We start from the raw sequence: 13,030 nt of genomic DNA, 5'->3' as shown, positions 1-13,030 counted from the left end.
CCTACAACTTGACAGATGATGAGTATTCATTTAGAAATTACGTATTAGTGACAGTACCATTCCTTGAAGCTCAAATGCCAAATTGTAGGCTGCTCCATAGAGCTAAGCTTCACCACAGTCTAAGCATGGCCTGTATCTAACGCATTCAGGCTGTGCCAGCAAAACCCAAACCTCCACTAGTACTCCCTCTTATTAATGATTAACTTTGTCCCCAAGTCATGACAGCTAAGCAGGACCCAGGGCAGGGCTGCCCTAATCCACAAAATAGAAAGCATAAATCTACACTGCCCTTTTCTCCTCTTTCTGCTTTCTCTCTTTCACACCATGTATCTAGTGATCACCAACTCCATCAATTCCATAACCTAACATGCTGTCGAATATATCCATATTTTTTCATCCCCATCCACATTGGTTCAAACCCTCATCATGTATTGCAAGATTACTGCAGTTGCTTTCTAACTGGTGTCTCTACATCCAGTTCTGCAACCACCATTGCATCTATTCTATGCATTGATGCTGCCAGAGTTATCTTTTTAAAAATCCAAATCTATAACTCCATATAAAAATTCCTCATTGACTCCCCACTGACCACAAAAGACAAATTCTCAAAAGCTACTCTTAAAGGGCTAATGATCTGGCTTACTTCTACTTTTCATACTTCTTTTAAGTCTCTCCCAATATGAACATCGTAACATTCCCAAAATATGCACAACACTCTTACCTCTATGCTTTTGGACATGCTTTTCTTTCTGCCTAAAACACTTTTTTTTTTCTCTTGGTAAACTACCACTCACCCTTTAAAACCCAACTAAAGTATTAACTACTCTGGAAAACATTTTCTAGATTCCCTTTACACACTTAGTTATTACTTATTTTGTGCTCCCAAAGTACCTTTTACATATAATTATTACACACTTGAACATAATTGAAATTTATCTCTTAATTCAACTATAAGTTCCTCAAGGTTAGGAGCAGATTTTACCCCTCTTCGCTATTTGGGTAGTCAGTGCTTGACACATTCATTATTCAGCAAGCATCATTTTTTTTTTTTTTTTTTTTTTTTTGCCTTCTCCCTACCAAAATCTCTATTTGCTCATTTGCAGAATTAGGGGTTTGGGTGAAACCAGTTTAACAAATCCTTCTGGTCAAATAATTTTTAATCAACTAACTCATATAATGTATGGCTTCTTCAAGTCTTTGCTCAAATATCATTTTTTTATAGTGAGTCCTTTTCTGACCACCCTTTAAAAATTCCAACACTCTCTTCTGGCACACTCTTTATTCTTTTTTCCTGGTTTATTGTCTTTTCTCTCTATAACATACTCCTTAATTAACTTAAGTGTTTTATTTTTGTCTCTTTTCACTAGAACTAAATCCCCATGAGGGCAGAATATTTTACCTATATTGCTCACTGCTATATTTGTGGCACCCAAGATGATGGCTGGCTAGCATATACTGGACTCTGAAATGAATATCTGTTTACTGAATGAACTCTCAAATGTTAGAGGCATAAAAAAGGGATCATCTCATCAACCCAATTTTCTTTTAATCTAGCAATGACACCTAATCAGTGGTCAATCCAGAATTAGCTATGGAATGTGGCCAAACAGTGGGTACTGCAGGCAACTGTGAAAAACAGAGCCATATAAATGGAGTAAAGGAGTGGAGTTGAGTCGATGAATAGGACTAACTCAGTAGACCCTGCAAATAATCCTGCCACATCATGACCACATTCTCACCACACTTTGTGCCCAAGATACACTGTGACTGCTGGAGGGGGTCCAACCCACAGGGCAAAGCTTGAGTAGTGTGTCTTCTAGCCTCTCCTTTCTTTGTTCTTCTGATGATGGCTGTCCTTTGGAACTTAAGGACTTACACTTCCTCCAGTCCTTTCTATCACAGGATCTCTAGAAGACTGCTCCATACTGAAGCACAAAATACTGGTGACACCTATGATCTCTCTCCACTTACTTGACAGGGACCTACAACTTAAACCACTGGAACCAAGCTCTTATGTTAGTTAAGAGCTTAGTTGGAACTTTACACAGTGGCAAATAGAAGGGGAAGATGGTGTCTTTCTGATGTCACTGAATTCCTGCCATTCAACTTGAAATAACCACTTATGCGTAAACAAGTGTAACTAATAAAATAGTTTGGAAGCACCTTCCTATGTTTATCAGTAGGTCAATCACTTTTTCACACTGTAGTCTCCATTTTAAGACTTAGGTATAAGTTGGAGTGAGGGTATAGGACATGGCATTTAGAAAGCAAAAAGTACAAAATCTACCCCTTCCTGATTGTTTTTTTTTTACCAGAAGAGGTCTTTAAGGAGCCACATAGAAAGTCTATTTTTTCCCAGTCCTGGGTAATTTGGGGGGGAGAACAGAATCAAATAGTGATTAAGGGGTGTAAATTTCAAAGTTCTTACCTACCCAAAACCCTTGATTCAGAGACAAACAGCAATGAAGGGGGTCCTTTGATAAGCATTCTGATAGGATCAAAGAGCCTGAGAACTTTGGGGCTAGTGGGTGCTTTGGGAAAACTTCCTGGTGACAGGAAGGGGAGCCTTTACAGCAAAGAACTACTGTACTCTCCCTCCTACAGGAAGGCAGTGGCACTGGGACAGTGGGCAATAGGCAAGTAGAAGGCTTCTTATTTCCCATTGTCTGAAGAGAATGTACTAAGGGACTCTGAGATTCCTGTTTGTCCCAGTTGAGGGGGAGGAGGGCAGTGAAGCTTAGAACACAGTAAAATAACAAAATCCTACACTTAGAACAAAAAAGCCATTGCAGATTCAGAATTTGGGACTACATTTTAAAATGCCCAGGATTGTAGGCTACAGCAGTGGGTACTAGCTGGAACTTGCTTCCCAGACTGGCCACTCTGCAGCTCAAATCAGAAAGAATCCCTTTAATGCTGCACAGTACTGAGGACCTTTCTCTTCTTCCACTCATAGGTAACATAAGTCATAACCAGACACCACCTTGGAAAGGAGCAGAGGAAAGAGAGAAAACAGAAAAAGAAAATGAGTTGTAGGATAATAGAGAAGCCACATTTGCTTTGAATATCTGTATGTGAAAGTGAGTGTTGTTGCCACCTTTGTGCATTTGAGGGTGTTTCCCAGAACTCTTTAGAACCTGGGTGTAAAAAATTTTTGCAACATGGAGTGAATATAAACCTCTAGGCTAACATCAAAAATCCTGAGTGGGCCATAACGAAGAGGAGATTTGCAGATGCAAATAAAGGATGGTGAGCATAAGGTAGAAAAGTTAACACTAGAGCCCCTTTTCTTCTTGGTCTGTAAAGGTTGAAAAGTAGAACCAACTTCTCAGAGGGAGGTTTAAAACTATCAGCACCAATTCAAGATTGGGACATATCTGGAGATGGTATTTGTGCAAGAAGAAATTGGACTTAAACAACTAATCAGAAAGAGAACACCCAGCTAGTATTTCGTCTCCCTAGTCCACCCAGGGAGATCCAAGAGTCAGCCAGTAGCTTCATTGTCAGTCTTATGAGAACAAGCTAAGTGAATATCCATCTCTTTCTTAAGCCAAATAGGTGAGGTTAGAGAATAATTACTTTCTGGGAGTAAAAAGGCCACAGTTAGAGATTGGGTTGAGCACTAATCCATACTTCCTGCTGCCTTTAGATAGAGATAGTTACTCATCTCCACTCCAGTATTGAATAGCCACTAGACATTTATCCCAGCTCAAGGAAACATTTTCAACATACAATCTGCAGTGCCTAGAGGGTGGGGGATAGGGTGAAGCGATGGGTCAGTATTGGGAAAAGACTATACCCTCTTGTACACCAAATAGTGATATAAAGTAAAAGATTCCATCAGGACCCAGATTTGCTAGCTACCTGGTACACTTGGAGGTATTGGGTATAAATTAAGAGAAAAAACAAATGTAGAAAAAGGGAGGGTAGGACCTTAATCACATGTACCTGGTCTGCAGGAATACAAAATTTAGTATGGTAGCATTACATGTTTGAAATATCTCCCAATTTAGAATCCCTATCAATAAACTTATCTCTCTGTCTCCTTACATCCTGCCCACTGCCACTTGTCGGACAGGCTGAAGTAGGAAACAAGGGGACAGAGTCCACTGCAGAAGTAGGATAGTAGAAGGAGTCTCAGGCAGAACAAAAAAAAGGGGGGGGGGGCAGTGAGAGGAAAATCTGATTGTTGTAGTCTGGGACAATTTTTATTTAAAAAATGAGACAGAAAAGAAAAACAGGTAGACAGCTGTTAAGGATTTCATGCTTCTCTTCTGCACACACATTTAGAAGTCAAGACAAAGGGGGTGGTGTTTCACAAACATCTAAATAGCTTTGGATATGCCCAAAGATTAGGGCTAAGTGGCAACCCTCTCCCCCTGGAATGTATTAGAATGGGGCTACAAAAACCGGAAGAAATCCTTCATGGCACTATCTGACATGGAGCAAGGCTAGCAGAACTGAAGTGGCAGTGGGAGGTAGATAGATGTATGATCCTGAGCTAGAACCCATGCCTTGCAAGAGTAGGTCCCTGGTATTCAGGGCACACAGAAGTTCCTATATCTATAAGAAGGGGACAGAATAAAAAATCTGGACCTAGAGATTGCAGGGGGAAAGATGTATACATTCCTATGGATGATGATTTTTTTTCCTTTTGGACAGTTTATTTCTTAGTTCCTCCAGCAATCAGCATAGTATTGGGCAAGTAGTAATTTCTTTTCTTTTTTTAATTTTTTTAAATTTTTATTGTTGAAAGTATTACATATGTCGTCCCCCTTTGTATGAATATAAGCATAACCAATGGACATAGACAATAGGAGGGTGAAGGCCTGGGCTGGGAGAGGTCAGTGGAGGGTGGGGGTAAAAGATGATGACTTTTAGACCAGGACCAAGGTCCGGGGTCCAAGACTGCAGCGGTGAATGTCAGCACAAAAGCTGGATAGACCAACTATGGAGCAGTTCCAATCAGCTGCTTTTCAGCAGGGTTCAGCTAAAATCCATAGAAATATATATGTATCTGAGACCCCCTCTCTTCCCCTAACTGCCACAAAATCATGTCAACTATATCCTTTCCCTATAGAGCTAGTTACTAGTATATTAGAGAAGTGCAGACAGGGAAAGAAGAAATCTGGGAGACTAAGGATACAACCTAAAGAGCCTGAGCATCTGCCTAAAAGGATTGCTAAATTCTACTGCACTCAGTGTATTGGGTTATACCAAAAGTTAGACACTGCCTGTTTCTCAGATGCAACTGGCTTGCGAAGAAGGTCAGATGAGTGATAGAATTTAAAAAAATAAAAACTAATTCCTTTGAGCATCTGAGGGTAATATAGTGAGTACTTTTGTAATCCTTCTATATTATACATTAAGTTAATAAGGAAAGTGTCCAAAAAGCCATTTAACAAGAAAACTTTTTATTGATAGAAAAGCAAAACAAATTTTCCATGAATTCTAATATCTGTTTTATTATTGTTTCTTAGATATATTCAAGTTCAAAAATCAGTTTTTCTGTTGTTGTTCTTGTTGTCATCACTATTGTTAATCTCTCTATAAAAACAACCCAATCAAGTCACAAGTCTCTGCCTCACATAGAACCACTTCATAAGACATTGTCCCCGATTAAAGTTAATTAAATTCTTATTCTTAGCTAAGCATTCCTACATGGCACCAATTGTATTATTGGGTTGGTGACATTAATAAATATTGATGTTAAGCCTTCAAAGTTATTTCTCAAATGTTATCAAATAAACAAAAAAATCAGAATCAGGATAAATTATTATTCAATCCAGTGATTAAATACTCCTCTATAAATAAACCAATTCATTTGAATGAAATATCTATAAGCAACAATTATTAGTTTCAACAGAGGCTGGCCCAGTTAAGTGGCTTTTCAGATTCTGACTCAAAGTGGACCTGAGGAGTCTGAGCAGATCAGATGAAAGTTTCTGGTTCTAATTTAACCTACAGGTTCCACATCATATCAGCTAACAATTGCTCAACTGTCACCCACAGAAAAGAATTTAAAGCATATGTCTGCACAATGAATAAAAAATAGAATTTTAAACATTACCTAATTAATTCAATTGATATAAATAGGAATGGTGGAAAAGTCAAATGTCAAAGTTTTTAAAGCTAATTTATCCATATTTTCCAAAAACTACTTATCAAACTAAACATATAATGGTCATATTTTTACTTTACCTTTAGCTATGCAGATATGTTTTATTTCCACACAACATATAGATTAAAAATAGAAAATCGAGCAACAATCCAGGTTTGTGGTCTAGGTGGTCCTAAACCTCTTCTAGGTGTTTTTTTGCTTTCCACCTAGATATTAAGACCACATAGATATGGTCACAAGTTCATTATCATTGCTAATTTGAGTCACTATCTATGAAAGGAAGCTTATCTAATTACCAATTTCCTGAGCCAACTAGAATTCTCCCCTTTCATTAAATAAAGAGAAAGGCATTCAGATTTGACCCCAGAGAAATAAGTACATGCATATACCTGACTTCTCAGTATCCTCTCTGGATAAGAGGATGGAACAACTATTTGGTTTCCATCTCATTCTTGTAATGGCAGGAAAGAGAATACAAAAAGTCCATTGTAAATTTGTACAAAATGTATGCATATATAAATACATATCTATGGGTGTATATAAATTCTAAAGAAGATTATATTCATCTACATCTTTAAGATTCAGAGTCCCATACAGTTGACATAATGCTTTCTCTCTCCATTTTTTTTCATTTTTAAAAACAATAAGAATCAAGCATGCCACCTTATTAATACGGAATAGCAAGTGCAGAAGTTGAGCTATAGCTATAGGGATTTGAAGCAATTAGTTTGACTGGACATCAGTGAATAAAATCTTTAAAATAAATTTAGCTATTTCCAGATTGTCTTTTGTTTTATATTAATGAAATCCAAGATGCTCTGTTGATAGCATCCCAAACTCCTTAGACTGTCAATTGAGCTCTTATAAGAAGCAGTACTTTAAACAGGATCTGTGCAAATTGCTTGGATATGTGCTTATTGCAATAATTTGGTGGGACTGGCATTACTAGACTTCAGGTAATTCTCTCTCATAAAGAGTCTCAAGTGATTTCTCTGGAAGCTTAGGGTTCTGAGAATATTAAACTCAGCATGAAATTTGACTCACAAACCACATCATCTTCACACACAGCAGTATTAAAAATATTAAACCAGAGTCAATTAATGGAAAAAGGCACACATATTTAAAGATGCCCAATAAGAACATGTTATGGATGTGTGCCCATGTTTAGAGATAGCAAGGTATTTTTAAAAAACAATATTCATAATGCTATCATTTCTTCTGTTTCCTCTATTCCTTTGGAGGTAAATTACACAGGACAATTTCATAATTACCCTTGGAGTGTACAGGCTGCTCCTTGGAAGGGGATTATTATTGCATGCCTTGAATGCACTATGATTCATAAGGCAAGAATGTAGGAGTGGCTTCAGCACCAAGGAAATGGAATCATCATCCAGCATTGCTCACAACAGAACATCTTATTGCTTTTAATAAAATGGGAAATTATTCACTATAAAGAGTGCACCAAATAAGGGGTAGAAAGTAATACTCATGCACTTAATGGAGTCAATGGAAATAAGGAAGCTCCCTTCTGAGTCCTTGATTCTATTCAAATTTCAAATCCAAAAGTCATTCTGTAATAAGTTATTAAAGAGCTACAGCCAGATGAGGGTGAACTACAAATATTAATGGACTTTCTTTTTCACAGTGCCTTAGTCCTTCTGATGTACAACGTATAACTCTGATGCAGTAAAGGGTTTCCTAGTGGCCTGAGGGAGTTAATGCACTCTTTTACCTATTACTAGGAAGTGACTAAGGCACTGGAGAGAATCTGGTTCATTGTTTAATATATTGTACCCAAAGATTATGTACCTTGTCTTCCTAATATTAACACATGGCATGTTTAAATGGTGATCCTCTGTGCTTCAGGAAAGGACTTGAGTGAATATCTAATGGGTGGTTAAAATTAAGCTTATTTAATTATTGTTTATAAAAGATACAGACTGAGTTTGGGCGATTTAACCTCAGAGGTAATATTTTTCTCTGGGAAAAAGCACATATGCTTGGAACCAGGACTAAGAATCTAGAACTACTAATTACTTGGGAGAGGGATGCACTTAGGGGCACTGTTGCTTTACACCCTGTAGGTTAGTAAGGACTCTTTTGAGCTTTTTGTATAACATTCTCACTCATACATTTTCCAAATGTTTGAATAGCTGTCAAGAATTGGTTTCCAAGAAGAGATGTCACTGAATATAATTAAGATTGCAATATGCTCTGCTCTCACCATCATCAGTCCAGGGGAAACACAGTTGTAAGTAACCATGGGTGGACTCCATTACTAGCATAGATTGCCTTCTCTGGCATCAGGAGAGAGAACAAACAAAAACAAAAACAAAAACAAAAACCAACAACAACAATTAATCTTTTTCTCTCACTTTCCTTTTTTTTTCCCAACCTTTCTTCATGTATTCATTGAAGTTAGGTAAGCCAGACTCATAAAGAGAAAGAGAACACTTCCTTTGCCACATTTCAGATGCAAGCACAGATTTCTAAGTAAGCAAGCTGCAAATATTTTTATCCTATAAGTAGTTACTGGGTTTAACTTCTCTTGAAATTTGCATGTCCTGTCATCCAAATTGCCCAACATCCCCACCAGTCTCACCTCCAAACACATACAGTACAAGCAAGCATACACACTACTGCCTCCAGGTGGTAACTGCATGCAGGGAGGAATACAGGCACTGTTTAAATATTAGCCATGTTTTAATAGATGGCATTCCTGCACATCCATTATTTGTTTTCTATTGTGGGTGTTTCTGTTATTTGCAAAAGAAAAACGTATGTGTTATATTTATATAACAGTCTACTACAGAGTAAGATACAAAAGAACACTTCTGGAAACAGCAGAAGCCAGACCTGCACCACTGAAAATCTCATCCAGTGATAACCATTATACCAACAGCTGGAAATTAAGAACAAGAATATACAGTTTGGAGGATGTAGAACAGAACTATAGTTTGCTTCTGTATTTCGTACCAATGTAACAAATGTTTAACAAAAGTATACTTGTCCTAAAAATTAAACAGAAACATTCTGGTTGGTTAGATACTGCACTTTCAGTACTGAACATCACCTAATACTTTTTTTTTTTTTTACAAAAAAAGGTAACTTATACAATATTAAGTATTAAGAAAACCGATAGTACACACAAACTCGGTTGTAGAAAAAGGAGAAAGAAACCAACAAAAAATAGAATAGTCACTTTCCAAAAAGCCCCTCCTTCGCCTGCGCAACCAAAAAAAAGTAACCAGTTCTGTGAGACTATTTCAGCACCAGACCTGGCTGGACAGCTCCTGGGTCCTTTGTGAATCCTGAAAATGCCACAAGTCAAAGGTGTATAGGTGGGGGTGGGGCAGGGAGCTAAAGCAGTAGATTTTTAAAAACTAACTTAAAGATTTTTAATGTACTTATGCTCGGCCAGCGAGGGGCATGTCTAAAAGTAAATTTAAATGCCTGGTGCTGGAAAAGGGAATGGTTAACTAAGGAGTGAGAAGAGGAATGACTGGAGAGCAGTACCTGTCATAAACGTTTTTCTGGGACTGTCTCTGCGGCCTCTGGTAGTCCTGGTGCTTAATGTAGACGTTTTCTTCATCATATACTATTGCCTGAGCCTGGCTGAGGGAGGGAATGAGGAAGGGAGAGAAGCTGACAGGAAATGAAAGCTTGGGGGGCAGAGGGTAAGGGAACCTTAACCTGACAGCTATGTACAACACACCGGGCCCCTCCACTCTTTGCTCCAGGGTTAATACCTGTTATATATTTGGTAGCTTGTGCGGTTTCTCCTCCTTATCGTGGGGGGCGCAGGGTGGAGAGGGAAGACGCATCCTTCATTGACAATGAGAAATTACGTGATTTGTCATGCGCTTGGATTGTGTTATTGGTATTATAATAATTACTATAAATATTAATAATAAGGTATTATTATCAGCGTTATTTCTTCTTCCGAGACTTTCCTTACCCAATATTTACAAATACCGCACAGTGCCTCGGCGGAGGAGAAACAGTAAGGGGAGGGCAAATAAGGAAAGAAGAAAAAGGAAAGAGAGGTCAGAGAAAAGTGAGAGGGAGGACTGAGGGGGAAAGCGAGGACTGCAAAGACGCTGGAAACAAGGAAGGAGGAGGAGAGGGGCTAGACAATCAGGAGAGTACCACTGTTTGCAAAAGGGCCTCGCCAGCTGTGTCCAAACCGGAGGAGGTGGCATGTGCTCCTTGCGGACTGGGGGCGGGTGGCGGAGGCGGAGGAGCATAGGGACCCTGGCATGGGAGGCCTGGGGACGAGGAGGAAGAGGTGGAGGAGGAGGCCTTGGAGGGGTCGCAGAAGGCGGAGTCCCGGGGCTGCCTCTCCAGCCGGGTTTCTTTTACATGGGTTGGGACCTGGCCACTGGCCGGGGGCTCTCTGCCCCCGCGGTTGCCGCTGCAGTGATCCCGCTCGTATTCCTCCTGAGCCCTCTGCATCTTCCGCTTCTTCATCCTTCGCTTGTGGATGTGGAAGGTGGAGAGGGACAGCACGATGAGGCAGAAGATGAGGGTGACCAGGACAATCAGCACCAGCGTGGAGGAGAAGGACTGGAAGAGCTGCTGTCCCACCTGCGTAATGCAGGTGCCGCCGCCTGTGCCCTGGCCGCGGGCACTCGCGCTGCCGTTGCCACTGGCGTTGGGGGACGCAAAGGTCCGGTTGAGGAGACAAGGCGGCAGCGCCAGCCTCAGCTCCTTGGGCGCCCTGGCACTCATCGGCGCTGGGCTGGGAGGGGCCGGGCCTACCAGACTTCCTCTCTAGGGCACACCGTTCCCACCGGCCAAGGAAGGACGGAGCCCGCGCCAACCGAAACTGCTCCCTGGTGTGGGAGTGGATGCGCAGGAGCAAAGGGCTGAGGGAGTAACTGCGGGCAAGCAAGACGTCAGGAGAGCGAGGGCGCCCAGGAAAGGCTCTCCGGACCCGCCTGGAACGCGTGTCCAAGCGCCCTTTTTCCTTTGCCAAGGCACCGGGCTGCAAAGAGAACAGGCTAGGTTAGGATCTGGTCCTTGCCTAGGGGAGTGCGGGGAAAGCACCCGCACCACTGCAAAGCCCTCTGGGCACGCTGCCTCCGCAGACCTGCCCGTCTGCTCCGCAGCAGGAAGACCCCCGCTTGCCCGCCCCAGGCCGCGCTCCAGAGCCGCCAGCTTCGGGCTCGCTCCGCTGTCAGGGAAGGGGTCTGCGCCCTCACCCCGGAGATGAGGATTACTCAGCAGATAAGGCAGACTCTCCTCGCCCTTCACAACTTTCTAATTACAACAGACACGCAGCCGCCTCGGAACGCAGTCCCTGTTTCCAGATCCATGCCTCTCCTCTTTCCTGCGCCCGCTCAGTGCTTGTCTTCGCCAGGATCCCACCCTTCCCAGCACCCACCCGGTCGCCGAGCGGGCCCCGGGAATGCAGTTCTCCCTTCCCGTCCCTCCACCTCCGACTCTCCCTTTCCAGGAGGTGTCAGACCCCTTGGGTCCCATACCCAAGGGGTACCGCGGACACCTCATCCCACTCCGCCTCTGTCCAGGGCCGCGGCTGACGCGCAGGATCGCACTCCATTCTTTTCCCAGCCTTCTTCCTTGGTATCTCCTCCCACCCCCCCCCCCCAAAAAAAAAGCAGCTGAAGCACCTCTCAGCTAAAGCACATCCCCGCAAACGCCCCCTCCTCCTGATCTCCATGCGCCCCCAGGCCCCCGCCCTCCCCCCCCCCACCCCCCCCCCCCCCCCCACACACACACTTGACAGTATCCTGCTTCTTTTTAGAGGGGCTAGAAATGGAAGGGGGAGGTTTCCCGCCTGCAAAGTTTAGGGGACCGACCTTTTCTCTGGCCTCCCCGGACCTAGGGTCCCGAGAATCTTCCCCGGGACCAGCGCCAGGTAGACCCGCAGCAAGCAGCAGAGCCCTTGCCGCTCTCAAGAGGCAGCTGCAAACTGTTGCACTGCGGAGCAGCGAGGAGGCGCGCTGGCCGGGCCGGGCCGGGGGCCGGAGCTGCGGCCAGGGGTGCGGCTCGGGCCGCCGGTTCTGTCCTGCCCACTCTCGCCTGGCCGCCCTGCCGCCGGTCGCCCGGAACCTTTAGCCGCACCGAGTCTCTTACCTGGGGCTGCAAGCTGGCTGGAGGGAGGGAGCCCCGTCGCGCGGCTGCAGTGGCAGCTGCAGAAGGCACGGAGTGAAGGGGCCAGACACCGAGGCGCGCTGCCGCCTGTACTGCTGCCGTTTCGGGAGCTGAGCTCGCAGCCTATTGCCAGAGAGGCCGGTGACGTCAGGCAGCCACCTCCAGGGCTCCAAGCCACCCCACAGGCCCCCACCCAGCCCTCATACCCCAACATCTCCTCCTGGCAGAGCAAGCTTCTGCCACACATGTTCCCAGTTCCACACTTTGCCCTGACCAGGGGCTATAAGGAGCACCCCTACCCACCCTCTGAGCAACTCACCTTCAGCAATCCTGTGTCTAGGAAGGGATGAAGCTTCAGTTCTCTGGCTGCCTGATTCCTCACCCCACCCCTTTCCCACTTGGTCCCAGGAGCACGTTTTTATACTATAGACATCATCTCTTCTCAGGGCCACATCACATTTTTCTCCCTCAGCTGTTGAGGACAACCCCTCTCCCCAGTCTTGCTTATGCTGGCCTGGGTCTGAACAGAAACTGTGTATTTGGGAGAGATGAGAGGGCCGGAACCTGAAAAATAAACTCGAACATATATTTCACACCAAATAATCCAAATGAACCATTTTCCTTTCCATGGAGTCTCCAACTTACCTTTCACTCCTCCTGAGCCATGTACCTCCGCTGTTCCCTCACACACTCATCTTCAGGTCCAATACCCGCTCAGTATATGAAACACTTATATTCGGACAATAAAGACACTGGCTAGCACATAAAGCACGCACAAGGCTTACACAGCGG

General features: G+C 43.3%; 1 protein-coding gene across 4 annotated transcripts; it reads right to left on the bottom strand.

The window, feature by feature from the left end:
* Nucleotides 1-8,808: 8,808 nt before the first annotated feature.
* LOC308234769 (uncharacterized protein C11orf87 homolog) lies at nucleotides 8,809-12,601 on the bottom strand. Of its 4 annotated transcripts, none has more exons than XM_080643096.1 (2): nucleotides 12,558-12,601; nucleotides 8,809-11,108 (listed from the first exon to the last, which is right to left on the bottom strand). In XM_080643096.1, exon 2 carries the CDS (start codon nucleotides 10,850-10,852, stop codon nucleotides 10,259-10,261), a length of 594 nt encoding a protein of 197 aa, XP_080499222.1. In that variant the 5' UTR covers nucleotides 10,853-11,108; nucleotides 12,558-12,601; the 3' UTR covers nucleotides 8,809-10,258. The 4 variants fall into 4 exon arrangements, with proteins under 4 accessions (XP_080499222.1, XP_080499219.1, XP_080499220.1 ...); XM_080643093.1 differs by lacking the exon at nucleotides 12,558-12,601 and adding an exon at nucleotides 12,221-12,359 and having other exon boundaries at nucleotides 9,216-11,108; XM_080643094.1 differs by lacking the exon at nucleotides 12,558-12,601 and adding an exon at nucleotides 11,944-12,066 and having other exon boundaries at nucleotides 9,216-11,108.
* Nucleotides 12,602-13,030: the final 429 nt, after the last annotated feature.

This window comes from Plecotus auritus (assembly GCF_963455305.1).
Source record: "Plecotus auritus genome assembly, chromosome: 9".
NCBI classification, from domain to species: domain Eukaryota; kingdom Metazoa; phylum Chordata; class Mammalia; order Chiroptera; family Vespertilionidae; genus Plecotus; species Plecotus auritus.
Note: the sequence above shows the minus strand (reverse complement) of the source record. Positions and strands in the feature narration are given on the sequence as shown.